This window comes from Alosa sapidissima, chromosome 12 (assembly GCF_018492685.1).
Source record: "Alosa sapidissima isolate fAloSap1 chromosome 12, fAloSap1.pri, whole genome shotgun sequence".
NCBI classification, from domain to species: domain Eukaryota; kingdom Metazoa; phylum Chordata; class Actinopteri; order Clupeiformes; family Clupeidae; genus Alosa; species Alosa sapidissima.
This window is the reverse complement of record NC_055968.1, coordinates 560,543-586,369: the sequence shown is the minus strand read 5'-3', so window position 1 is coordinate 586,369 and position 25,827 is coordinate 560,543. Positions and strand designations below refer to the sequence as shown.

The 25,827-nt window shown below is 39.3% G+C and overlaps 1 protein-coding gene across 3 annotated transcripts in view; it reads left to right on the top strand.

Annotated features, from left to right (window-relative positions):
- The window catches only part of armh3 (armadillo like helical domain containing 3), a 129,388-nt gene that overhangs the window by 74,058 nt on the left and 29,503 nt on the right, over window positions 1-25,827 (top strand). For all 3 annotated transcript variants that reach the window (XM_042056163.1, XM_042056162.1, XM_042056164.1), the window contains 4 exons: window positions 7,797-7,879; window positions 8,919-9,045; window positions 9,751-9,826; window positions 19,626-19,704. In XM_042056163.1, coding sequence (XP_041912097.1) covers window positions 7,797-7,879; window positions 8,919-9,045; window positions 9,751-9,826; window positions 19,626-19,704 — 365 coding nt within the window. The remainder of the gene's footprint in view (window positions 1-7,796; window positions 7,880-8,918; window positions 9,046-9,750; window positions 9,827-19,625; window positions 19,705-25,827) is intronic.

Genomic DNA, 25,827 nt, shown 5'->3' with positions numbered 1-25,827 from the left:
ACATTACAGCCACTCGGACAAAAGACATGTAAAAAATATATGTTTTGAAAACTAGCATTAAACTGGATTCGATCCCGCAAAAGCAACACACGCGTGACTCTCTCCATCCTGATTCCCTACTCTTTGAGCCAACTAATATGTTATGCGAATCAATTAACTATTGTAGGCTACCATTAATTAATAACGTAGGTAACACCCAGTATTTGTATTTGGTGATGACGTTATTGTAGGCCTAGTAGACCTAAATTCTGAGAAATAAATGGTACGAGAAACGATCTACATAGCGCACCAGACTGCGATGTCTTCAAGGGTTGAATTAAGGGAGTTTGCAAAATTTAGTGTATTTTTCAAGTCAATAAACATTTTTAATTTTCGAATATCTTTGTCAGGGAACATCTGACTTATAGGCCATAGGCCTGGTAGTTATAAGATAAAGGCAATACCATTTGTGTCACCTAATGCAGTTCAGTGAATTAGCAAGATACCATCAGAAGGTAACAATCATAAAGCACAGTGCGCGCGCGCGCTCTCTCCCCTTGCGCATGAAGCTGTCTGCGTGTTGTAGGCCTATAGGCTAGATTTGCGTGAGTTCTTTCTATCTGCTTTACTTTTGTGAGTTGCGACCACCTATAGACGTTCTATGAGGTACCAGTGTTTAGCTGTGTCACAAAACAATAAGCTTTGTCAGACTACTTTTAAAATGATATTCAGGGCTATATACATTTTAAACATTCGGGGCTGAAGACCCGACAAAGCCTTGCGGGAAGTGTGGGGAAGTGTCAGGAATTTTCATACGAGAGACGCTCTCATTGGTGGTTAGTATATGAAGTAGGGAATTGACAGCAACATATCCAATCACATTATGAGAGATGCTGAATTTAACATAAACTGTGATGTTTGATTTTAAATGAATGTAAATTTAGCCGGGACTGTAAGCTGGCACACGTGAGTGCTCGATGTTTTCAGTGGGTGCCCGAGAGACGGAGCACCCACGGTATCGGCGCCTATGACAAGCGTATCTCGCGGTTGCATCCATTACAAACAAACATGCAATGTGAACTTCTGGGATTGGGGAGAGCACTAAATGCTCTTCTGAATAAGCACGAAGTCAAGCCTTTAAATGAAAAACACTCTTTAATAATCAAAGAAATAAACGCTAATGAAGTAAACTTGTGACCATTAAAAATAGTTTATCGCCTGTAACTCCGTGATAACAGGACGTAACAGGAAGGCATTTGGCTGAGCAACGGAGGTTAATATGCTCTATATTTTGTCCAAATGATGTCTGTCTATCATCGTTGCACTCAGAGAAAACCAGAATGTTTAATTTGTCCTGCATTTCTTCTACGGCTGCAAACGGGATTCAATCGCCGTTAACCAAATATTTCTTTATTAGGGCAGGGCAGGCATATTTCTGGCTATTAAATTATGTCTAAACCAGTCTGCTAAAGTCTGTAGTGAAGTCTGTGTAGGGTTTTCCAGCTCCATTTCTTTTTACGAGACACCCTGCTCACTTGAGACCTCTGCCGGTTGTTGCAGCGTCGTTGCAGCGTCACTGGAAAAATACAAATTAAAGTCGTGTGATGCTGCGTGATCCCGGTGCGGACCGCGAGGGAAGCTGGCCAAGTCTAAGCACTGCCCACTGTATTCACCTTTGCAGCGCCAGTAGGCTACTTTCTGTGCAGCTGTGCACACACACACAGGCATGCCAAACAAGCATACACAAAAGTTTCAAGAGTGGGGGATGGAGTAAAAGATGGAGACAAATTGATTAGTGTGATTTATTTTCTCGGAACGGATGTACAGGACTGAGCAGCGGTCATATTTTGTACCGCTATGCTGTACATCTAGTTTCAAATGTGATACAAATATTCACTTTGACTCACAGATAACTAAGCTTAATATTTGAATTTGGTGATCAAGATCAAAGACCTTGCCATCTTGAGTAAATGATATATGAAATGCCTGTAGGGAGGCTTTTCCCCCTCAAATGTGGTACAATCTTTCACTTGCACTTTGTCTTTGTCCTTCATCCGTGTTTCACTGAATTAGGACCACAACACCTCCAGAAGGCTCAACAGTGGTATCTGGCATCCAAGACCCACTTCCCTCCACACTCATGATGGGTTGTCTACTAACCAATACAGACAAATTCTTTGGTCATTTGTCTTCTTTGCTGTGGTCATTTATGATCCGATCAGCAACATAGACAAAGTGTAAGCCCTTGATGCATTGCAGGCACTCACAAATACCAACAAATGACACTCTGGACAGTTTGATCTGCCTCTGAGTCATTGTCCAATTCAGCGTCATGTCAAGTCATATCAACAAATTCTTCAGTCAATCATCTTTCTTGCTGTTGCCATTTATGATCCCATCAGCAACTATGCAAAACAAAACACCAACCTTTAATGAGGGCACCGAGACGTACCACCAAATTCTTTGGCCATTCCTTTTCTTTGCTCCTGCTGTTTATCCGATCAGCAACATACCCAGTCAGACCAAAAGCCTTTGATGCAGGCACCAACAGATAGCAGCAAATATTTTAAAAATGTACTACCAAGCAAAGAAAATATTTGTTCCGGCACCAGTGTGAATGTGTTAAGGCGGAAAGGGGAATCTGGGCGGGCATTTTGATTCTAGGCCTACATCATGTCCAGCCCACCACAGGAGATTGCAAATCTGACTGAACAAAAGCAGCAATAGCAGAGGCAGCCCATTATGACAATCTTTAAATTCACAAAGTCTCCAGTCATTTAACGCCTGCTAGAGTTGACTGTAGCTCAGAATGCAATCGTTTGCCATAATAGGCTATCCTAAAATCCAGCGATAAAACAAAGCATGAACTCATGAGCATCTGTCCTATATGTATATCCTCTGATTTTAACGTTTACAGATATATAGGCAATATTTGTAACATTTATTTTGTATTTGGCCTGTTATAAAATCATGTAGCCTATTGAACAATTTAAACACATTGTGAAACCTAACCCCCAAAGTTGGAGACATGCAGACATTGCGGCAAATTTAAAACTGGATTACTCTGGAATGGCTAACTGTACAGGGGAACGCTTTACGCCTTTGTGTTTGGTAAGGTCTGCTGTTATGTTATGTTATACTGATATATGGTTTGTCATGTGTTGAGGGAAAGTTCGTGAAGTAGCCTATTCCACCGAGATAAATGGGTAGGGAGACAGGCGCAGAATGTAATATGATTACCTTTATATTGTCTGAAGACATCGATCGCAAGAATCTAACATTCTAAGCAACTGCAAAGCAAAGCAACTTCACTTGCATGTGTAGGGTACTAAAAATGAGTGCAGCAGCTAACCAAAGTGCAGTCGGTTCTCCCGATATGGTTTTGGAAATCACACACCTGCCGCATCTGAAGGCCCACGCATAATAAGGCCTACGACTATCACTCTACACGCCTCCTGTTGCACGTCACGTTTTAATTTGCTAGCTGATCCTGCCTCCTGGCTCCCCAAAATGCCGGATCATGTGAACAGATCAGTAGGCGGCAAATTTTCACCTCGTTTTCAGACACACAATGCTGCAAAAAGACGTCTCCTTCCCGCAAATTTTGCGTGATCTCTGTGTGAAAAGGGCTAGTGACTATCCTCGAAAACCAAAATATAACAGAAGTTTTGTGGCTAATTAGATTTGGGTGGTGAAAGGTCAATATGACTGACCTTACAAAAAACATATATATAACCATTCCAATAACTCCGAAGCTGTTAGGTTAAGGTAAATTAAGGTAAATTAAGCTAAAAAAAACTGCATATTTCGCCTTTAATGTGATAAATGGTTCTAATTGGGGAAAATTTTAATGTAGTTTGGCACTGCTCCGCTTTAGCACAACACAGCAGACTGTACAACAGTCATCTGGCATGCAATGAAAACAGATTCACAAGTAATGTAAATGATCATGTTCTCAATGTTTCCGACACGTTTCCGACTCATTAGCTGGTTATGTCATGTCAGAGTCTCAGTTTTAAAACAACTTGTACTAATAAAAAGGTTTTATAGACATGTTTTGTTTTTACTTATATGCGTGTTGTGTGTTCCTACCTGTGGACAGACAGCAAGGTAAACACTCAATACTCAAAGTAACCATCCCGTCTTTGTTTGTAAAAATCTCCGTTTTGCATATTACACAGTTCCAATGAAACCGGCTTTTACTTTAGAAGGCTTTTAAAAAAATATCCATTTGAGTGAGCTAAAGCGATGTTTGCAAGTGGACAAAAGACCCAAACACAAAACATCTGGGTAAATGTGTACAGGGCCTAAGTTGTGCTCTCGCAAGGCATCATATTCAGGGTGTAAAAATATGTTTATTTATAGTCACAGTAACATTGACCTTTGACCACTCAGATGTTGTCACGATACCAAAATTGATGTTTCGATACCGATACCAAGTCAAGAATTGCGATTTCGATACTTCTTCGATACTTTTTTGAAAATGATTTGATATGGAGGCCCCCACCTCCTTGAAGTCATTAGTAATATTGAATATACTGTAGTGTGATCATTCACACCAGTGGCCATCCCAGATTCTGCTTGACTCTCTCCACACAAACACACATGGAAAATGATGGCTTATGTCATATTTCATATATAGCATAATTACTAGTAAATGTAAACTATTACACTAAGGCATAACTTTAATGTGGTGTGTAGGTCTAATTGAGTGCACATTGGTGATGTGTAGGTGTAATTGAGTGCCTGTCACTTTAAGAGATACGTGAGAGTAATTAACCTTCAATCTCATGGTTTTAGTCTAGTGAATAAAAGTTGCACATAGCGCATAAGGATATTATATGTGGATGCAATTAATTATGTTTTGTATGTCATTAGATAAAATAAATGTTCAAAAAATGAACAAGTCGAAGAAAATCTTTCTGGGATCATAGAAGCGATAAGTGTCTTGCAATGTTCATTAATGATTTTAGTGAGCACTATTGACAGACGTGACCTGAGCTAGCGGGATAGTTAGCAAGGATCTCTCTCCAGATGTAAAAGTTTGCCATGGTTGCGTAGCCTATTTCTAAATTACATTAAACCCAAATAGTAGGCCTAAATGACCAAAATCCCACAGCCTAGGTAAGTTAGCAACACAAACTTGAAAGATGCAAGTGAGCAAATCAACTTCATATTAGCCTATTATTATGTGTTACTGTACCATAGCATCACTTGAACTAGCAGCCATGTCTTGCTGTTTATGGCATGCCAGCTGCGCTTACGTGTGTGTGAGGAGAAAAGATGCACAGCCACAGGTTAGGGGAGGAGGCGCACACGTATGTTACTTCAAAAGAACACGGTCATTCTCAAAAGTATCGATACTAATAAAATTAGGCATCGTGACATTTTTCATTTCAGGGTATTGTGACCGTGCAACACTAGTTACTACACCCTCTCCCTAGCCAATTGCACTCCTACCCAACTACTGTTACGTGGTAGTGGGTCATAAACCCTCCAACACCAAGTGAACACCAATGGTGACTTGTCAAATGTGTGCACCAATTAATGTGGCATGTCATGAAGGGCACTGTGAGTTCAGTCTGAGTACGCCTGTAAACAAGTCTATGGTTATGTTAGAACCTGTTTCCGCAAGGGAGAGGGAAGTTGAGCTGAGTGCAGTATTATACCACACGCGCTAATCAAGGGAACTCGATTCAGCTGTGAGGATGATTCCCACCTGAGTGCACTCCAAGGGGGAGTGGCTAGTGAACTGTTACGGAAAGGGCCAGTTTAAATTATGTCAGGGATTTTTAGAGGTTTATTCACTACAGTGGGATGCACATAAGGTCATCAGTGACCTTGACTTTTGGCTACCATAATCTTACAAGTTATGCTTTGAGTCCAAGTGACTGTTTCTAGCCTGTGAGATATGTTGGAGATATCACATTTACAAAAATTGGACCTACGGGTATACTGATTTTTGTCACCCGATGAGGTCACTTTGAGTTATCCTAAAGGAGAAATCCGGAGACCAAATTAAACCACAGACTTTCTAGTTCACTGTATGTATAAACAGGGATACTGTTGATTACAAAGGCTTTTGCCAACATGAGATATTAGGTATCCAAAATCCTGGCCTTGCACAGGACATTAAGGGCCCTACTATGATAGTCTAAAGCGTGGTGTAAAGTCTATAATCATCACGACGCACAGCTTATTTGTATCGTAGACTCGAGTTTTTCACCATGCCCGTCTCTTTTATTGACCAATGTGCCAGGGGTGTGCCAATTAACAACCTATAAGGGAGGGGTCTGGCACATTATCTAAAAATCGCTACCATACTCTACCTAAAATGCATTGCGCTACTGACCAAGGGAAACCTGGTCAGAAATCCATGCCGAGTTGTTTATATGTTATTTTAAGAGCATTATCAACAGTGATATGGGCAGGTGCACAATGCACCCTGCTTCTCTCATCCACAGGAATGCACAACAGCGCACATCCATGCAAAACATTACAAATTACACGATTACAATGGGAAACATAATTTCATCTCACATCATTACATCTCACAATGAGTAGTTATTCACCATCATTTGCAAATTGGTAATGACGGATAAAAGTGATTAGGCGAGATGCAAGAGGCACATATGAAGCACTGCTGAAGACGCCCAACAGCGCCAAAAACAATAAAAAGGGGGAGCATTTTTCCACAGATTTTGGGGGTATTTGCCAAAAGGCGTGTGACATAGTGGACACATGCAGTCCTGGACTGACACCAATCACACAGTGCCTATAAAAACTATTCACCTCCCTTGCATATTTCCTCTTTTATTGCTTTTATAAATTGACTCTTGGTCAATTTAATTTGGCCAGTTTTCCAATAATTTACAAAAAAACTCTCTTTAATGCTAATGTGAAAGCAGATTTCTACGAAGTAATGTTAATTAATGAAAAATATATAATGCAAAATAAGCAACTGCATAAATATTCAACCCCAGCATTTAGTAGATGCACCTTTGACTGCAATTAAAGCATGGAGTCTGCGTGGATAGGTCTCAATTAGGCTTGCACTGCAATTTTACTACATTTTTCTTTGCAAAAAGTTTTGTCAGGTTGCACAGGTATTGGGCGTTGACGACCCTTTTCATATCCAGCCACAAATTCTATAATGGATTGAGGGCTTGGGCACACAAGAACATTCACATTGTTCTGTGTAGTTTTCATTGTCTGCTTTCAATTTCTGTGTAGTTTTCATTGTCTGCTTTGGGTCATTGTCTTGCTGGAAAGTAATTCTCCTCCCAAGTCATAGTTCACTTGCAGACTAAATCAGATTGTCCTCCAGAATTTCCATATATTTTGTTGGATTATTTTACCCTTTACCTTTTCAAGCTTTCCAGGGCCTGCTGTCAAGAAGCATTTCCACAACATGATGCTACCATTACCATGCTTTAAAATAGGGATGGTGCGTTTGTGTGATGTGCAGTGATTAGTGTCCGCCAAACATAGTATCTAGTCTGATGGCCAAAAAGCTAAATTTTGGTCTCATCAGATCAAAGGACTTTCTTTTGACTTTCATCATTGAGTTGCATCATTGAGTTGCACATTGCATCATTGAGTGTCCCACATGTCTTTGGGTGAACTTTAGTCAAGATTTAATATGAGCTTTGCCACTCACCCATAGGGCTTTGACTATAGTTTTTTTCCGAATACAAGAACTCCAGCTCTGATGTCGATGAGCTTTTTTCATTAACCCAACTTGTATCCTTGGAGTTGCTATATTTCTGACAGTCACATCCTGTTGACACCCTGCTGTTTATTTATGTTGTCTTTAGCTCTCATCAACCTGTTGAAGTTCTTCTTGTCTAACGAGACAACCCTGTTGGTTAAGCACAACATCTTCCATATGGCTCTGCAGGTAGGACACTGTGGTTTTCAAGATTTTCCTTTATGTAGGGGGCTATGGACCTGTTTTTTTAGAATGTTATGGTGCTCCATAATTTCTTTGTTGTAAATGTGCATTTATAAAACAATTAATACTTTCCAATTATACATATGGGTTATTCCATATAAGTTCAACACATCTTGACTCCATGGTCACATTTTTTGTTCAAACATTCCCCAATGTCTTATGACCATTATACAAAAATTTCAGCCTGATATCTTATTTGGTTATTGGGTAGAAAATGTGCAATTTTACCCCCATAGCACTAAATCAGGGGTGTCCAAACTATGGCCCGGCCCTACAGCAAACTACAGAATACATTTTCTGTTTTACTTACTCCAAATACAGTGAAACTTAACTCAGTCATATGCTACAATGATGCTATGCTCTGAATGCCAGTCAGATTGCAGATTTGTAGCTCTGTTGCAAAGGGCAGTTAATGCAAGGAGTTTGATGAATTGATAAATATAAGTATACTCTTTTGATCCCGTGAGGGAAATTTGGTCTCTGCATTTATCCCAATCCGTGAATTAGTGAAACACACTCAGCACACAGTGAACACACAGTGAGGTGAAGTACACACTAATCCCGATACAGTGAGCTGCCTGGTACAGCGGCGCTTGGGGAGCAGTGAGGGGTTAGGTGCCTTGCTCAAGGGCACTTCCTAGCCGTTCCTACTGATCGGGGTTCGAACCGGCAACCCTTTGGTTACAAGTCCGAAGCGTTAACCAGTAGGCCAAGGCTGCCCAACATACAAGTGTAAATTGGCCAAAAAAAACTTGATCTACTTCATAGGTGTGCAAATATCTTAAAAATAATTAATGTTCTAAAGAGCGCATCAAAATAGGATATTTAACCAAGCAGTAGTATAATTTGGTTTAACCATAATCTTTTCCTTTTGCTTTTTTAAACACATTGAATGGCCTCTATGTATAAAATGCGCTATATGAATAAACTTGGCTCGTCTTTCCTTTAATCCTAGTCCTTTTCTACTGTCTCTCCTCTTTTATAGGTAATAAACTTGTTTAACATGTTCATCACATATGGAGACACGTTTTTGCCAACGCCTAACAGCTATGATGAACTGTACTATGAAATTGTGAGAATGCACCAGGTCTTTGACAACCTTTACTGCATGGGTAAGTGACTTATACTTAGCTCTTGCTTGCAATTTTATTTATTTGTTTCAGGTCAATAGTAACTATTTTAATTGTCAGACAAGCAAATATGCTTGTATCTGTTCTCTAATGTTGTCGTGTGGACAAAAGGGCAAAATGATACAAAAGTTTTCAGTTTTCAGAAAAATAGCTTTTTTCTCGTTTTGGTGTGGAATACCATGCTAGTGTTGGAAACGTTTTCCAATTGTCAGTCCCCAGACTGAATCACATCAACCTGTAATGCATCACTTGAATCACTTCACTCAAGTCACAGTGAACCAGCTGATGAACGTAGAGAACTATTTGAGTCAGTCCACATTGCCAAGTGATGCAAAATTCAAAGTTGACAAAATACCAACTCAAACGCCTGCCCAAAAACACGGCATAGTGAACCTGGCCACAACTTCAGACAATAGGAATGACATCTAAGTATACAAATGGTAATAAGCATATGCTTAATTGTCACGATTATGAGGTGTTCTTGGAAAATTTTCCCTCCCACAAGGGGTCCTTGGCACCAAAAGTTTGAGAACCCCTGCCTTAGACAAATAACAGTGCTGTGGTGCTGACACACCGCATGTTGCATGTTCTTGTGGAAATGAAGTTTAATTTTTTAATGTGATATCTTCAGTGTAAATATTTGTGCAATAAGGTACCCTATTGAATTAATTCTTGAAATTTCTGTAGTGCTTAGAGTCTCCACCAATGCTGGACAGTGGAAGGAGCCAGCCAGCAAAGTAACGCATGCATTGATCAACATACGGTAAGTGTTTCACCCCTCATTTCTTATTTTAATCTTTCTTAACATTGCATGCACCCATACCAGACCTAAAGCTGATAATTAATTTGAGATGGATGTCTACAAATCATCATATTATGATATGATTAGGGCCCTAGCAGCGAAGGTGCAAAGCCCTATTATTTCTGTAGGGATGATTTTTATAGTACTAGTATGTAGGGGCATTGCCTTGGCAAAGGGGCAATACCATTAATTCTGTCCTCTTACTGAGGAAAAAGTTTCTGTATTTCAAGCCATACAACTTGTCCGCTGAACCCCTTCCATCCACTTTTCTCCAACTATTCTACCGCTGTCAGTAGAGTTGGGTATCGTTTGGGTTTTATCCGATACCGGTGCTAAATCGATACTTTTAAAATGGTGCCAGTGCCAAAACGGTACTTTGTTTTTACAATAAAATGGTCTAAAGCATGAATTGCTTTTTTTTATTGATAAGCCAAATTTGGACATCAAATTGAACTGTTATATTCAATTTACTATCAATATTTCATTGCTTCTATGCATAATAAATGTAAATGTTAAAACAGCTTGCTATGGATGCACACACAATGGTAAGCTCTGCTTTCAAGTTTATCCAGTGTAGACGGCTTGCCATAAGGTATGTTAAAACGGCTTGCCATGGAACTGCCAGGTCATGGACAATGGCATTTACAAGTAACCTAATCTAACATCGAGGGACTCTGCTCTCAAGTTCATTCAGTGTGTTCCCAAATGCTTCAAGATATTTGATGTCTTCCCCCATAACACGTAATAGTTTTAAACATGTTACATATGCCAGTGTTGAGGTGTTTCCATTCCCAGTGCCAGTAGGCATTTTAACAGCAACTATGCGCTAACAGACTGTAGGCTACTGCATACTGTAGCTTAATTAGCTATAATGTACAGAGATGGTTCCGTAGCCTGTTTGACAGCTCAGGGATATCAATTGAGAGGTATATTTGTAACCTACATATTTATCTTTTTGCAAGCTAACTTTTAGCATGATCTTCATATTCATCGTGATACTATATGAGCCTCACGCACATGAAAGATTCCCGACAAACACGGGATGTCTCCCGGACCTTATACATTCACAACGTCCCCGATTGGTCCCCAACGTCATGTTCTCTAGCAGACTTTTTGTTGACGTTATTGACGTCCGGAGCAAGTTATCCTTTGGTTATTGCGCGACGTCCGGTGCCGGACTTTCTGGGGACGTCACCCTCAGGTCCCTCGGATGACATCCGAATTTGGTCATTTCAAAAACATTCCAAGGACGTCCTTGTGTGGGCCCGACAATGACGTTATACCGGGGACATCAAGGGGACGTTTGTTTATTAAGTACACACATGGCAGCAGAGTTGAGAGAGCTCTGGCTTCAGCCTGCAGGACGGAGACATCCACATCTATGCGCGACTTCACGTTACACGTCATTACGTAGCAACATTGAGGTCCGCTTAGGATCAGCTACACAGCATTCGGAAGAACACCACTGGTGGCCACCGATGAAAGTAAGTAACATGTTTGGCTGTGTATGTAGCTGATCAAGTTTTCAATAACTGAATAAAACTGAATGGAAAGTTGTCAAATATTAATGTATAACGTAACGTTCTGTAATTTTCCTCTGGGGATGTCTAGTATGTATCTATCTAACATAGCAATTAGCTCACCTTTAGCAGGTTAGCAGCTAGCAGGTTAGCAGCTAGCAGGTTAGCAGCTCATTAGCCTACCTTTGTTAGCAACATACAGTTTATGAAGTTGTGCGTCTATATGTGAATTATGTAGCACTTACGTTTTGAGTTTACGTTATTGTATAACGTTACAAACTAGGGAATGGACTTTATCCAATTCATGTTAGCTGATGTGATGTGTGGTGTAGCTTACAATGCGCATTTCTTCAGATAACTGTCATTACGTGATGCGTAACATGATCTAAATAGGCAGTGGTTTATCCAACCTAGTCATGTACTTATCATCTGTTTTATTTTCAGAACCACACACACGGCCGAATTGGGCTGAACCGAGGACTTTTGGAGATGAATACAATGCAATAAAACTAGAGAAATGTTAAAAACAGACCACGTAGCATTTGTTTAGGGGTTGCCTAGCAACATAAGTGACTTTGCTTAATTTGTAAAGCAAAACGATCTACATTGCAGAAGAATTAAGGATACTGCTTCTTCATGACTTGTTTAAATGTCATTGTAATTTATTTGATGCATGCTCGCGTTTAAAAGTGTCAAGCATTGCTGTCCCTAATGTCACAGCAGCTCCTTGTGGAAACAGCAAAGAAGAGTGCACATATCCGATGAGATTTCTGACGAGGAGCAGAATATCTCTGGCCTTACCAGAGCCTTACTGTTTATGAATAAAAAATGATATGGAATAGAAACATCTGGAATCTATTTATATATTTCAGCTTAACGTTGGCTACAAAGAGCATTCATAGCCTAGAAAAAACAATACCTTTTTTTTATCTGAAATGTTCCAGGAAGATAGGCTTACATAGGCTATTTTTAGGCTGTCCCTGTTTGATCACAGGTTCAAGAAAACGCCTTAGAGTGGCTATAACTTCAATGCATTCTAGTTATATTTCATGTACTTTATCATGTTGAGTTTTGCTTCCCAGCATGCATTGCAATTCATTTACCGCATTTTAGGCTATTATTAGTTTGTTTTGAATTTTGAAACAATATGGTTGGAACAATTTAGCTTAGGTTAGCCTAGGCCTACTCTGATTATGTTTTGAACAATATGCTACGGGATGTGCCCATTAAAAAATCTTGTTAGTTTATTATGAAAAAAACACTGTAGATGTGAAAGTATCATATCTAGCCCGGTATAAAGGTCCATGTCTACTTAACATCCCTATATAATGCATAAGGAGGACGTGATATCATGCATGACTGCATGACTGATCGAAGCGAGAACATGAGTCAAACGGTAAGTGTAAGTGATTGTGTAATTGTCGGGCAAATCATAAATGCGATCTCATGTTACGACAATCTCTCTCCTAGCAGCCTATGTCTGTTCATATAGAAGCATTCATGAAGCCTACAGGATGTAATAACGGGTAGGCCTAGTCACGTTTCAAGTTTTTTTTATTTTTATTTTTTTTATAAATGTTACCATCGCCGAAATATAAATGTCGTGCGCATAACGTTGCGTTGACCATTAGAAGTACGTTCCCTCAAAGTCTCGGGGACGTCCTTTAGACGTCCGGAAAACCAGTCCGCGGGAGGTCAAGGGAACCCAACACAATGTCGAGGAGGGGATGTTCGGCAGGGGACCTGTAGGGGACATCACCGGGACTTTATTTTGTTTGCTGGGTTAATGTCATGTCATTATGTTGTTTTCACATTACAACTTTGCTGATAACATTTCAAATAGATGGCAGTTTGCGCATTAGCAAAGTTATTGTGTAAAGTATACTGTTGATGTTGTTTCATAGCCTTTTACTTGTGTGTAGTTACTTCTAGATTTTGACAAGAGCTTGTGATATTGCTTTAAAGTAGGCTACTTGGCATGGGCTCACGTGAGCTGTCAAACACAGTCCACTAGCCTATGTGGTGCACCCCTCTGCTTTATGCTTAACTAGTGTTTATGTTAGCTAACTGCATCTGGATGTGGTGCTATCAGAGCAAGATGTTAGAGATGGTGCATGACATGCAGTAATGCCTCGTATTTAAAATGTTATTCGATGTTGTTACTACCGTTTGTGTCGGCGCTGGTGCCATATTAAAAACGGGTTTTGGTGCCCAACCCTAGTTGTCACGCATGTAATTAATTCATAGCTCAGTTCAGGTGACTTTCCTTTAGTTTTCTTTTTTTTTTATAATTATGTTTATTTATTTTTGTAGATGTAACAGAAATAACTTGCTTATACCAGTACAAACTCTACAAACCCAAATCAGAAAAAGTTGGGACGTTGTATAAACTGCAAATAAAAACAGAATGTGATAAAAATACAACTCTCATAAACCCATATTTAGCAACAAATAGGACATAGACAACATATCAAATTTGGAAACGAGGAAATTCATGAAAAATACCGTTGAGAACAAAATTATTCATATTAACATTAATGTTGATTTTCTCTTGACCTATATGTTTGTTATGACTGAAAACAACACTGCCACATGGTTGTAAGACAATGTGGTAGAAACATGGCTTAAAAAAAAGAAGTGTTTTCATCTTTCACATTTTTATGAAAATTGGCATGTCCAAAATTATTCATAAACTTTTTTAAATAATCAGTGGAGTTTTGAGGCAGGAACGATTCTTTGCCATCACTCTGGCCTTGTGCTCACGGATTGATGTCTGAACTAAATTCCACCACAGCCACAACATTCTCTAATACTTTCATCCTCTCTCACTCACCTACTATCTCTGTTGCTATTTCCACCTGCTCTGACATTGAAAAATTAGTCACTCTCTTTAATGCATCCTGTCTTGAGACCTTAGACTGTGTTGCCCCACTAAAACAAAAGCGTGTCAAAACTATCACCACTCCATGGTTAAATGCCACGACCCGTTCTGTCAGAAAATCTTGCAGGAAAGCAGAGCGCAAATGGAAAAAAGAGAAGCTTCAGGTCTTCTATGACCTTTTCAGAGATTCTCTAAAGACCTACCAAAACTCTGTTAAGGCAGCAAAGGTTGAGTATTATGCTCAGCTTATCAACAATAATGCTCATAGGCCAAAAGTTTTATTTAATACCATTAACTCTATTATAAATCCTGCCTCTGCGTCATCTACTCTTGCCCCTTCAACAGAAATCTGTGAGAAGTTCCTCAACTTCTTCATCGATAAAATTGACAAAATAAAATCTCATCTCACCTCCAGATTCGGATCCCTCAGTGATAGAACTTTCACCTAGCTGCCTCCAACAGTTTCAGGCTATATCTTCCTCCCAGCTTTCTGAGGTTGTCTCCCATATGAAATCTACATCCTGCCACTTAGATGTTTTACCTGCACGCCTTTTTAAAGAAGTTTTTTACCATCATCTGCCCTCTTGTATTGGCCATAATTAATCACTCACTAACCAATGGAGTGGTCCCCTCAAGTTTTAAACGTGCAATTGTGCAACCTTTACTTAAGAAACCTAACCTTGAGCCCAGTGACCTGAAGAATTATAGGCCTATTTCTAAATTACCTTTTATGTCAAAGATACTAGAAAAGGTTGTCATCTCTCAGGTTTCTTCTTATCTGAGTGAGTTCAATATATGTGATAAATTCCAATCAGGTTTTAGATCTCTGCACAGCACTGAATCGGCCTTGCTTAAAGTCCAAAACGACATTCTCTTAGCAGTTGATTCTGGATCTTGCGCCCTCTTGGTGCTTCTTGATCTGAGTGCAGCATTTGACACCATTGACCATAACATCCTATTAAAACGCTTGGAGGTTGAAGTTGGTCTCCAGGGTTCTGTTTTGCAATGGTTCTCTTCTTATCTTAGTGATTAGATCATTTTCAGTTAGTTTAGGCAATTTCTCCTCTTCCTCTGCCCTTATAAAGTGTGGTGTTCCTCAGGGTTCCATTTTGGGCCCTCTTTTATTCTCTCTTTATATGCTACCCCTTGGCTCAATTTTTAAAAAGTATAACATTCAGTATCACTGCTATGCAGATGACACTCAGTTTTACCTGCCTGTTAACACTAATGGCATTTGTTCTTTGGAGAATATTTTTAACTGTCTCAGTGACATCAAATGCTGGATGGCAAGAAATTTTCTTCAACTGAACGAAAGTAAAACTGATATAATTATTTTTGGCCCTCCAAGTGATGTTTCTATCTTGAAAAATGCACTAGGACCTCTCTCTGCAAACTGCCACAGTGAAGTAAAGAATCTTGGGGTTTTCTTTGACTCCTCTTTAAATTTTAATAAGCAAATAAATAGTGTGGTCAAAGGCAGCTTTTTCCAGTTAAGAACCATTGCAAAACTGAAGCCCTTTTTGTCCTTCTCCGATCTTGAAACTCTTATACATGCTTTCATAACATCTAGACTAGATTATTGTAATTCATTATATGCAGGCCTGACCCACTCCACTCTCAACAGACTTCAGCTAGTTCAAAATGCAGCAGCTAGATTATTAAGTGGCTCTAAGAAACGTGAGCATATAACTCCTGTGTTGGCTAAGCTGCACTGGTTACCTGTGGAGCACAGAGTTAAGTTTAAAATTTTACTTTTTGTCTTCAAAGCCCTCAGTGGTTTGGCACTTAGTTACATAGGTGACCTACTAATTCCTTACAGCACTCCAAGATCACTTAGGTCTTCATCTCAGAATCTTCTCTATATCCCCAAAACACGCCTTAAGACTAAGGGTGATAGAGCCTTCTCTGTTGTTGCCCCCCAACTCTGGAATAGTCTACCTGTACATATTAAGTCCTCTCCAACCATTGACTGCTTTAAGTCTAACTTAAAGACTTTCATTTTCTCCCAAGCTTTTAATCTACCTTAATACCCCCCCCCCCCCACACACACACACACACTCTTTATTCTTTATTTTATTTTTGACCAATTTGTTTATTATTTCAATTATTTATTTATTTTCCCCCCATGTTATATTGTTGTTGTACCATTGTCATTGTTTTATGTTTGTTTGTAAGCACTTTGGTTCAACTCAGTTGTTTTTAAATGTGCTATAGAAATAAAGTTGACTTGACTTGACTTGACTTAAATGTTGATATTTTCCTCTGTTAACCATTTCTTGCCTTGTTTGGCTATATGTTTTGAATCATTGTTTGGTTTAATGGTCCAATGCCGTTTATTGAGGTAGGTCTCGGCACACTTTCCCCCCAGAAAGCCCCTTGTTTTAGTGTTACTGTTTACTTTGAGAAGGCCACCTTGGCTTGGTAGGTATTATAAGAACCATTTTGAGAGCTATGAATGCAAATACAAATGATAATTTCCCCTGATAATTTAAAATGGGTGTGAATAATTTTGAACATGCCATTTTTCATTTTTTGATTCAATGTTTCTACCACATTGTCTTGGCAGTCAGAACAAACATATTGGTCAAGAGAAAATTAAGCAGTAAGCCCCGAGAGGCCGTAGGTTATACTGATTCTACAACAACTAAGGGTGGTTTTAGGCACGACGTGCTAGCGGAGTGCCTAAAACCACCCTTAGCTGTTGTAGAATCAGTGTAACCTACGGACTCGAGTGGCTTATTGCTTAATTATTGCTTTTCTAAAACTGTTGCTATAAATACCTGGCAAAGTTTCATAGAGTAAAGGCAAAGCAACGAGAAATGTAACGATTTATTCATAGATAGTCATTCTTCCGCCAAGAAATATATTAACTCTCTTTGAATGGTTGGCAAGCAACGTCGAGACGCAGCTACTTTAACTTTGTATCAAGTTATGGTAGCGCAGTAATATAGAACCGAATGCGGTCAAGGTGTTTGTGCTGGATTTTACAACGGCATCGAACGTGATTCAGCCAATCACAATCAAGGACCGGAACTGTCAGTTTTAGAATTTGAATTTGATGCCAGCAACATGTTTCAAAAAAAGTTGGGACAGGGAATGTTTACCACTGTGCTGCTTCACCCCTTCATTTAACAATATTCTGTAAATGTCAGTTAGAAGTTGGGTTTCAAACTGAGCACTAAATCAAGTTGGATATTGGACACTTGGATAGGCCCTCTCCTCTTTAGCCCAGTTGAATCCATGATTTCCAAAAAGAATTTCAAATTTTGATTGGTCAAACCACAGGACCTTTTTCCATGTTATCATTTTTCCATGTTTCTGTATCATGTCTAAATACAAATTTGCCTGTTGCATGGTAAAGTTTACACTAGCAATTCTGAAGTATCAAAGTGTGCACATAGACAATGGTTATCTGAGGCTTTCCTGAGCCCATACAATGATTTTCTTTGCAGAAACAGGTCTAGTTTTGATGCAGTACCATCTGAGGTCCAAAAGACCACGGCCATTGTTTTAGAGCTCTATCCCTTGTTTGCAAAGATTTCATTTTAAGAAACAATGAAGCATGTTTTATCATTTGTCCACACAGGTTTACACAGAGTGATGAATACATCTTTACCTCTAAAAGACCCTGCCTCCCTGGGATGCTCTTTTTCACACCAAATCATGTTGCCAGTTACCCTAATTAGTTGTGAAACATTCCTCCTTTTGTTTTCTTTTTCATTACACAACTTTTCCAGCATTTTGTTACCCCTGTCCCAACTTTGAAACATGTTGCTGGTATCAAATTTGAAATGAACATATATTTTCCATGAAATAGTCAAATTTGTAATTTTTAACATCTGATATGTTTTCTGTGTCCTTTTTGCAACTAAATATGAGTTTAAGAGATTTGCCGATTATTACGTTGTGTTTTTATTCACAATTACACAACGTCCCAACGTTTTCTGATTTGGGGTTGTACATTTACATTTACACTGCAAAAACTGCTTATCTAATAACATCTAACCAAATCTTATTAATCTTAAATCAAGATAGTTGGTATTGTTTTCAGTATAAAGAGACGTACCTAGCGCTTTCTTGTAAAATCATTTGACTTAATTTAAGAAGAGTTTGATTTCTTTTAAGACGTGTCATCCTGAAAACAAGCAAATTTGTCTTCCAGTGCATTGATAAGACTCCTTGAAATAACTCAAAGTATTCTTAAATTAAGTCAAAATGACCTTTCGAGAGAGCGCTAAGTAAGTCTCTTCATACTAAAAACAATACCAAAAAGATTCCTTGATCTTAATATAAGATTAATAACACTTGTTTAGATTTTATTTTTTGCAGTGTAGAGTCCTACAACCATGCTCAGTCTTCACATTCTGTTACTCATAAGAGACATTCATAATCACACACATTCACACACATGTACTGTACATAGGACACCTTCACTATCACCCATACACAGTAACACACATACATGTACAACTGCTGGATGCCCTATCACACATAACACCTCCACAAGCACAAACTTACTCATACACAAACATACATACATGCACACATTGTTCTCCATAAGGGACTCTCCTTCAGTTTTCAGGCTAGGGTCACACCTTTGTTTAAGAAAACTTCCTCTGCCCAGCGTGTCTTAAGGATTAAAGACTTATCTCCCTTTTTGTTAAAGATTCTTGAGAAAGTGTTATTTCCAGTGTTTCAAGTTTCTGTCTTTATTGCAAGTAGACAGGATAGTAAAGATCAGACAGGAAATGAGGGAGAGATGGGGAGTGGGCTCAGGAAATTACCTCAGGCAGGATCCCTGTGGGCACTAGACCCGAATGTGGTATGGGACACCAATGCTACCCCAGTCAGCAGTCTTTGACCAGTCCAGTTTCTTGTCTAGATGCAGCAGGATTTGTTCTTTAATACCATAGTCTACCCTTAAATACCGCAGTTGTCTTTTTCCTGTTTAACTGTTTTGACAGTTTGATTTTACTTTAACTGTTGTTTCTGGTAATAATGTGGGCAAGTCATTCCAACTTGTCACACCGACCTAATTGAGGCAACTGCCATATTGGATTTTATCAAAAGGTTAAAAAAAAATCACAGGCCACAAATTCTGTCCCAGCGATCACCAAAATGTGCACAGATGATCTTCAGACCAAGCCTCACCAAGCTGTCTATATTCTTTTATTTGGTTATTTTACAATTTTATTTTACTACAGCCATGTGTGTGCCACAATGCCATCAAGTTTTCATGGCAACTCTGGCCTTGTGGGCTGCTTGGCCCTTTCATCTTTGCTTGAAGCTTGACGCTTATGTGTTTATCACTGTGGATTGTGCAATTTGATACATTTATAATAATATTGTATTGTTTCAGGGCCATTATAAACCATTTCAGTCCTAAGATTGAATCATATGCTGCAGTGAACCACATCTCACAGCTTTCTGAGGACCAGGTAAGCTTATTGCTTATTGCTTATTGATGTGGAAGGTTTTATTGTAAAACAAATCGGGCCACTTTTGATTCACTGGACAATGCAATGCCTGTGTGGGATGCTATCCAAACTAAATAGCTCTCCTTTTGTTAACTATGTTTTTTTTTTATTCCAAACTGTTGTCTTGAATGCATTTCTCTGTACAGTATATTAGTGAGATTTTTAATAATGAGAATCACACCAGTTGGACGACTACTACAGGAACCATGGAGGTATTATATAGAACTGGGTAGAGGGAGGAAGTACCGCCCCATTCATTGCAATGGCCCATATTATGCTAGCTACTTAAAGGTGCTTTAACCCTTAGAACCCCAAGCTGTTTTTAAGGCATTTTCACTACCTTTATACATTAGGGTGCATCATCCGCCTCACTTTTTGAAAAAACATTTGAAAATCAATATGTCCCTAGAATAATTTTGTTCCATTAACCGAATAAAACTTTCATGAGAAATGTTATTGAATTATATTGATGTTTAGGTGGCCCACCGAGCCTCTGAAGTTTCCAACTAAAGACGTCCATAAAGCTAGGCTGAAAATATATATATTTTTTTAAATAACGCCAAAAAAAATGGGTCTAGCCCTATAATGTCAATGGAAGTTGAATATAAATATGGACTTTCCGCATCATTTGGTGTGGGTTGTGTGTCTCTATCTTTATTACTTCCTGAGATATGGCAGTAGTGTACATTTTGGGCGAAGCAGCCAGACCAACGGATTCCTTGTCTTAGCTGAATTACTGAAGCTAAGCAGTTGTGGGGCTGGTTAGTACTTGGATGGGAGACCTCCTTGGTAAAACTAGGTTGCTGCTGGAAGTGGTGTTGGTGGGTGGTCAGTAGGTGGCACTCTTCCCCCTGGCCAAAAAGATCGATCCCAATGCCCCAGTGCAGTGACGGGGACACTGTACTGTAGGAGATGCCGTCCTTCGGATAAGATGTTAAACTGAGGTCCTGACTCACTGTGGTCATTAAAGATCCCATGGCACTTATCGCAAAGAGTAGGGGATTCCCCGATGTCCTGGCTAAATTTCCAACCTGGCTCATTCAATCTGGCCCCCTAATCATCCTCCACTGTAATTGGCTCATTCACTCCCTCACTTTCCACCTCAATCTAGTGTGTGGTGAGCGTTCTGGCGCACAATGGCTGCCATGCATCACCCAGGTGGGTGCTACACATTGGTGGTGGTTAGTGAGGTCCCCCTTTCCATGTGAAGCACTTTGAATGTTGAGAAAAGCGCTGTATAAATGTAACATGTTTTTGTTGCTGGAAGATGCAATAAAAATTGCCTTTGCCAGGCATTTTCAATAAACAGCATGAAAGTAAACTATCAATAAAAGCTGTCATGGGTTTTCCCAGTGCCAAATTTGAAGGCTGGAAAACAATATATATGTGGCCCACCAAGTCGATGTAAAATACGCATCATATTTGAAAGTTGCCGTTTATACTATAATCCGATCAGTCATTATCACTTCACATTCACACGATATTTGCTGATTCCCACTTTGTTCTGTTTTCTGATGAACCATCCGAAAGATACCACATGAAGCACCTGAGAACTTGAGGACAGTTTGGAAGACGGGATCCAGTGATAATCGAGTCATCCTGAACAAGGCCACTGCCCAAACCAAATATCCAAGATGATTGTCTTGTAGACAGAGTACATTTTGATGACTGTGGATTGGCATTAGGCTATTAATACACTCTCCACTAAAAGCCATGTTGCAAGAAATTTCATGTAATCCTGTGTGATACAACTACTACTCTACACTAAACAAAACATTCCCACACATGTAGCCTATATCTGATTTGGAATTATGAGATTTTTATAACACCATAGCAGTTAAAATAAAAGATTAATGACAAGTGTTACAATACACATTAAGGTGTTTTTCATCAAATAACATATTATTCAAAATAGAAAAAAAAAAAAACGTTTTTTCTGAGAAAATCACCAAAATATGTATGACAACATAAAGAAACCAATGTTTATCCAGTGAGCTGTGTGCTTTATGCCCTTAATATAGTTATTATTCAAATAACTACTGGCTAACAAATTGATAATAGTGAAATAATGTGAAATATACCCCCATAGTCCCCCATATTGCCAGGCGATTTCCTGAATTTGGCAACAATTTCGACCATTCATAAAGGTTAATGGTGGGCCACCTAAATATTATCCAATTTACTTCAAAATTTACCAGGAATGTTTTTTTGCTCATTGGAACATAATAAGCATAGGGACAGATTAATTTGCATATGTCAAGGCGGATGATGTTATTATACATAAGGATTTATTCTGGTCATTGTAAGCAGTGTTTGGAATAACGCCGTTTAAAAGAACGGCGTTAGGTAACAACGTTATTTTTTCACTAACGGGTAATCTAACTAATTACTTTTCCCGTCGTTACAACGCCGCTAACGTTACTGGACGTTAAATGCGGTGCGTTACTATGCATTGATTGAATAAACTGTGTAATCTGAACGCACCCTGGCTCACAGCTAGTGAGGAGGTGGGTTAATAACGACGTAAGCGATTATGATTGGCTAAGGCAGAGTCATGTTTCATGATAGCCAATCAGAGCCAGTGTTTACATACTTGCCAGCACACGTGCCACACACACACACGCAACAGCTAAAATAGAGATTCGATGAAACAGCAGAGGTCCAGAGCAATCTGAAAAGTTGACATTTTCAAGGTGGACATATAAGCACTACTTCAAATTTATCAAGGCAAGAATGTGCATGTAATGTGTACGTTATGTCCAGGAGCGAAGAATTTGTCGACATCCGTTGTAAGCAACTCTAATTTAATGAAGCATCTCACACACACATCTAAAGCTAGTGGCCAAAAACACTGATACCTCCACCACAGATGATAGCTCGCCATCCACTAGCAAAGAAGGACTCGGAGCAAAGTCCTCCAAGCAGCAAAAGCTAGATCTTTCTGCCTCACAAAAAAAACCTATGACACATGCTGAAGTCAACCGTAGGTCTGTCGATGTGCAATATCTTGAATTTCCCCTTGGGGATCAATAAAGTATCTATCTATCTATCTATCTAATAAATATCGAAAGTTATGTAGCCTACAAACACCTGTCTGTTCTACTCATTTCAACTGGCTGCTCAAAACCGCTCAAAAAATCCAAATTCTTTGACATATAGCAACTTTTTTTTTTGTAACAGTAACGCAAATAGTTACTTTCCCTGGTAACGAGTTACTCTTATCATAGAGTAATTCAGTTACTAACTCAGTTACTTTTTGGAACAAGTAGTGAGTAACTATAACTAATTACTTTTTTAAAGTAACGTTCCACAGTGCCACACACACATATTATATATTGTTTTTTTTTCAGCAGAGTCTAGGCTATCCAGATCTTTTCATGTATTAGTACTAGCGTTGATTTTATTTAGATTTTTAAAGAATTAAAATATAAAAAGCATATTATAAAAATTCTTATATTTTGACATGTATACTCACCACAGCAAGCTCATAGCTCTACATGCATTTCATGTGTGTGTAGGGCAGACTATCCTGAATCTGGCAATATCATCGCCATGGTGGAGGGATTCTCTGGGGCTGAACAATTTACAGACATATGTGGTGTGGCCTTCAGAAATAAATGCCATTTTTTTTTATTTAGTGATTAAAAATGACCTTTCTGCGATCTGTGACACGAACTGATCTGACCTGACTTGATCCGAGTTTACGTGTTAGCCTGTGTGTGCCTATGGTGTCTGCACTCATGATTCTCTACAACTTTTTACTGCATTGCCATGAACAAAGTAAAGGCAAAAAAGGTGTTTCTTTGTCGAACAAATTGGGATGCAACTAGGATCTCAAAACCGGATTATGAACATTCTTTGCCATAGAGAAACACACAATAGCGTTGGGTTATAAACATGCTTTGCCACAAACAAAAACAGAGAAAAACGTGAGGTAAGTCGAACTAAATGAAGTTATTATTTTGCTGTCACTTCATCTGTTTTATAACCCAGAAGGATGTATTTGGTATCAAATTATACTGTAGCTCTGTGTCTCCTCTTTCATCTGACACGCGTGGCATATCTATCCGATCACAGGTCCGCGAGTAATTCAAACGAGAGTAATGGGTGTACAGCGTTGGTTTTTGTACATGACGTTATTATTTTGCAGTCACTCCGTCTGTTTTCATAAGCCAGAAGGATCGACATACTTGGTACCAATGGATAGCCCTGTGTCTCCTGTTTCATCTGATATGCTTGCCATATCTATGCACGGGTTCGCAAGTAATTCAAACGAGAGTAATGGGTGCGCAGGTGAACGCAGAGAAGTATAGACTGTAATGCAATTTGATTTAATTTCATGACTTTTTTTTTTATTTTCATACTTTAACATACAGACAAGTGCGTGGTCTTGTTGGAAAGCCCCACTTCTGCTCTGTCAATAAAGGTTTCATCTCGCTGCAATGAACAGTTGCGGAGAAATGTAGCAGAGAAGAAAGGGTGTGTTTTTTGACGCACTTTGCGTCAATCGGGTTCTAAGGGTTAAGTGATGTTGGGTAACGTCACTTCTGTTGACATTCAAACAAACAGAGAGCTAGTCCTAGCCCTGACTCCCCCCGTTTACAATGTCAATGTCAAAACAGCATGTTGCATAAGGATGATGCTACTTTTTGGGTCCTCTCGCAGCAGATCTAACTTGAGCGATATTCTACTCCATTTAATTTGGAACGTGTCTGAGCACGCAGGAGAGAGAGAGAGAGAGCGGGAGGTTCCAACTTGGTGTTGATAATTCATATCTCCTTTTTTACATAAGAAACTTTTAAAAGACAATCATGAACAGTAGTTCCCACTACTGACCATTATAAACTGTAAGAGGGCACAGCCATAGGCACAGCACTAGCCATAGTCTATATTTGAATTGAGCTGGCAAAAGATCATCATGAGAACGCATAGGCACAATGGGCCTCATTCACCAACCGTTCTTACGAAGAAATTTGTTCTTAAAACCCACTTACGCAGTTTTGACGAAGATTATGGTATTCACCAATGTTTTCTTGTTCTTAGGTAAGAACAGAATCTACAAACACTCAAGAGCACTCTTACGCACATTTGGGAACTGACTTGTTTGTGCAAAATAAATGGTTATTGCATTTTCATCATATCTGCAGGTGTAAAATTGAATAGAATTTAAATGGCAATTATATATAGTATTATAATTTCTGATATGTTCGAATAAAAAATATTTTTAATAAACTAAATTCCACTATTTTACAAGTATTTTAAAATAAACAAACACAACAAGTAACACGTTTTCTCTTTTTATGCCAACTACTAAATATAATGGCTCATTTGCTGTTCCATTCCTGCAGCAGTGCTTTCACTTCAAAGTATGTGTCATTGTCAGACACCAAACAGGACGAGGACCACAAAAGCGTCACGTTCAAAAGTTTATTTAAGGGTTGGGGGTTAAGGGGGTTTCAGGGGTTCCGGGGGGGGTACAGGAGTTCCAAGAGTCTGCGTGTGTGTGTTCCCCCAGTAGCCGAACAGCGATGGCAGGAGCTGGATGATCCGGGAAGTCCTGGGGGAAACACACACACAACAGCAATTGAAACGAAGCAGCAGTACAGTCAAGGACTAGGCGGTATTCGTAGAAGAGGGACGGAAGGCAGGTCAAGATTACCGGGGCTGGAGAACACAGAAGTAGTCGAGCGGGTCCGGGATCACAGGCAAAGAGTCAGAGGCGTTTTCAAAAACAGGCAGGTAACTGGTGCTGGTTGCAGACGATCTGACAAGTGTGGACTGAAAAGCAAGGCTTTAAATAGAGGGCATGATGAGTGGTGAATGCAGTGCAGCTGGTAGGTAACGAGGGTGAGGCAGAGCAGAGCAGGAACAGGTGGAGGTCATCAGACTTCAATCAGCACGTGTTACCAGGCAGAGAGAGAGCTCATGACAGTCATATACGGTAATCAAATTGTCTTGCTCATGTAGTGTATAATACACAGTAGAAATGAACGCTTGTGCCTCAGCCTAAATTTGTATGCACACAGCCCTGCAGTATCATGCCCTTTTATGGGGATTGACAGGGTGTTTACCTATGCTAATAGA